General features: G+C 51.1%; 1 protein-coding gene across 1 annotated transcript in view; it reads right to left on the bottom strand.

Moving 5' to 3' along the window:
* Positions 1-186: 186 nt before the first annotated feature.
* LOC105530279 (solute carrier family 25 member 53-like) overlaps positions 187-959 on the bottom strand; it is a 5687-nt gene continuing 4914 nt past the window's right edge. The window contains exon 3 of the mRNA XM_011967759.1: positions 187-893. Coding sequence (XP_011823149.1) covers positions 187-893 — 707 coding nt within the window. The remainder of the gene's footprint in view (positions 894-959) is intronic.

Genomic DNA, 959 nt, shown 5'->3' on the forward strand with positions numbered 1-959 from the left:
TCTTTTTGACTAAGGAATCCTGTTGGGCTTTGTCCTTGCTCAACAGGTTGGTAGTTGGGAACTTCTCCCATGCAATGAGTTTACAGATGCTAAAGTATTAGGCAACTGAGCCAAAGAAGTAAGCTACATAGAACCAAGCAGGGAAGATTTAGAATAACAAAGATGGCATGGCCACACTTTCTGCAGCTAGTCAGTCTTCAGCTCTTTCCTGGAGTGTGACTTCCTCTGCAGATACTCATGGATTGCTGTAGTGAGGCCCCATGTCACCCTGGACCTTAGGATGACCAGGGAGCCTCCACAGTAGATCAGGAGTAGCTTTTGGCCCCAAGTGTTCCACACATCCTGGGCAGAGACCCACAGGCTTGGCATGCTCTGCCATCCAATATGGGACTGCATATTACCAACCAGCACAATCAGAGGATACAGAACTAGGCAGGTGATTGTTTCATTGACACTACCAGACAACAAGGCAGGAACCCAATGGGGCAGGCCTTGCTCTGCCAGGCCATCCTGGATGGGGTGCTTGAAAGAAAAATATAGAGCACTCCCCAGGCTGTTCCTGGCCAGGACAGGCCAGAAACCACGGTAGTAGCCCCGTGACAGCTGCCCCCAAAGCCCATAAGAATTGAATTCTTCAAGAATGTTGAAGCTGCTGGGGAAGCGAGCTTGCTTGTGACCATCCTGGAGTACATTTTGCACCCTTTCAAAGGGGCTGAGTGCCACAGCCTTCACCAGGCCAGACATGACCCCTGCAACCCAGTGGTGTCCCAGGGTATGTGGCCCAACAGGAGAGAGAAAGCACAGCAGGCTATCATAAGTCCCAAACAGAAGAGTCCTTTGCAACGTCTTGGAGAGAAGAGGAGGGTAGGTTCCCCGGTAGAAGTATTGAGGACCTTCGTGCCAAAGCTGTCTCACAGCCTCTGACACTGCCATGGCATGGATCTGTTGCCGGAACACAA

This window comes from Mandrillus leucophaeus, unplaced genomic scaffold, assembly GCF_000951045.1.
Source record: "Mandrillus leucophaeus isolate KB7577 unplaced genomic scaffold, Mleu.le_1.0 Scaffold809, whole genome shotgun sequence".
Lineage (NCBI taxonomy): Eukaryota > Metazoa > Chordata > Mammalia > Primates > Cercopithecidae > Mandrillus > Mandrillus leucophaeus.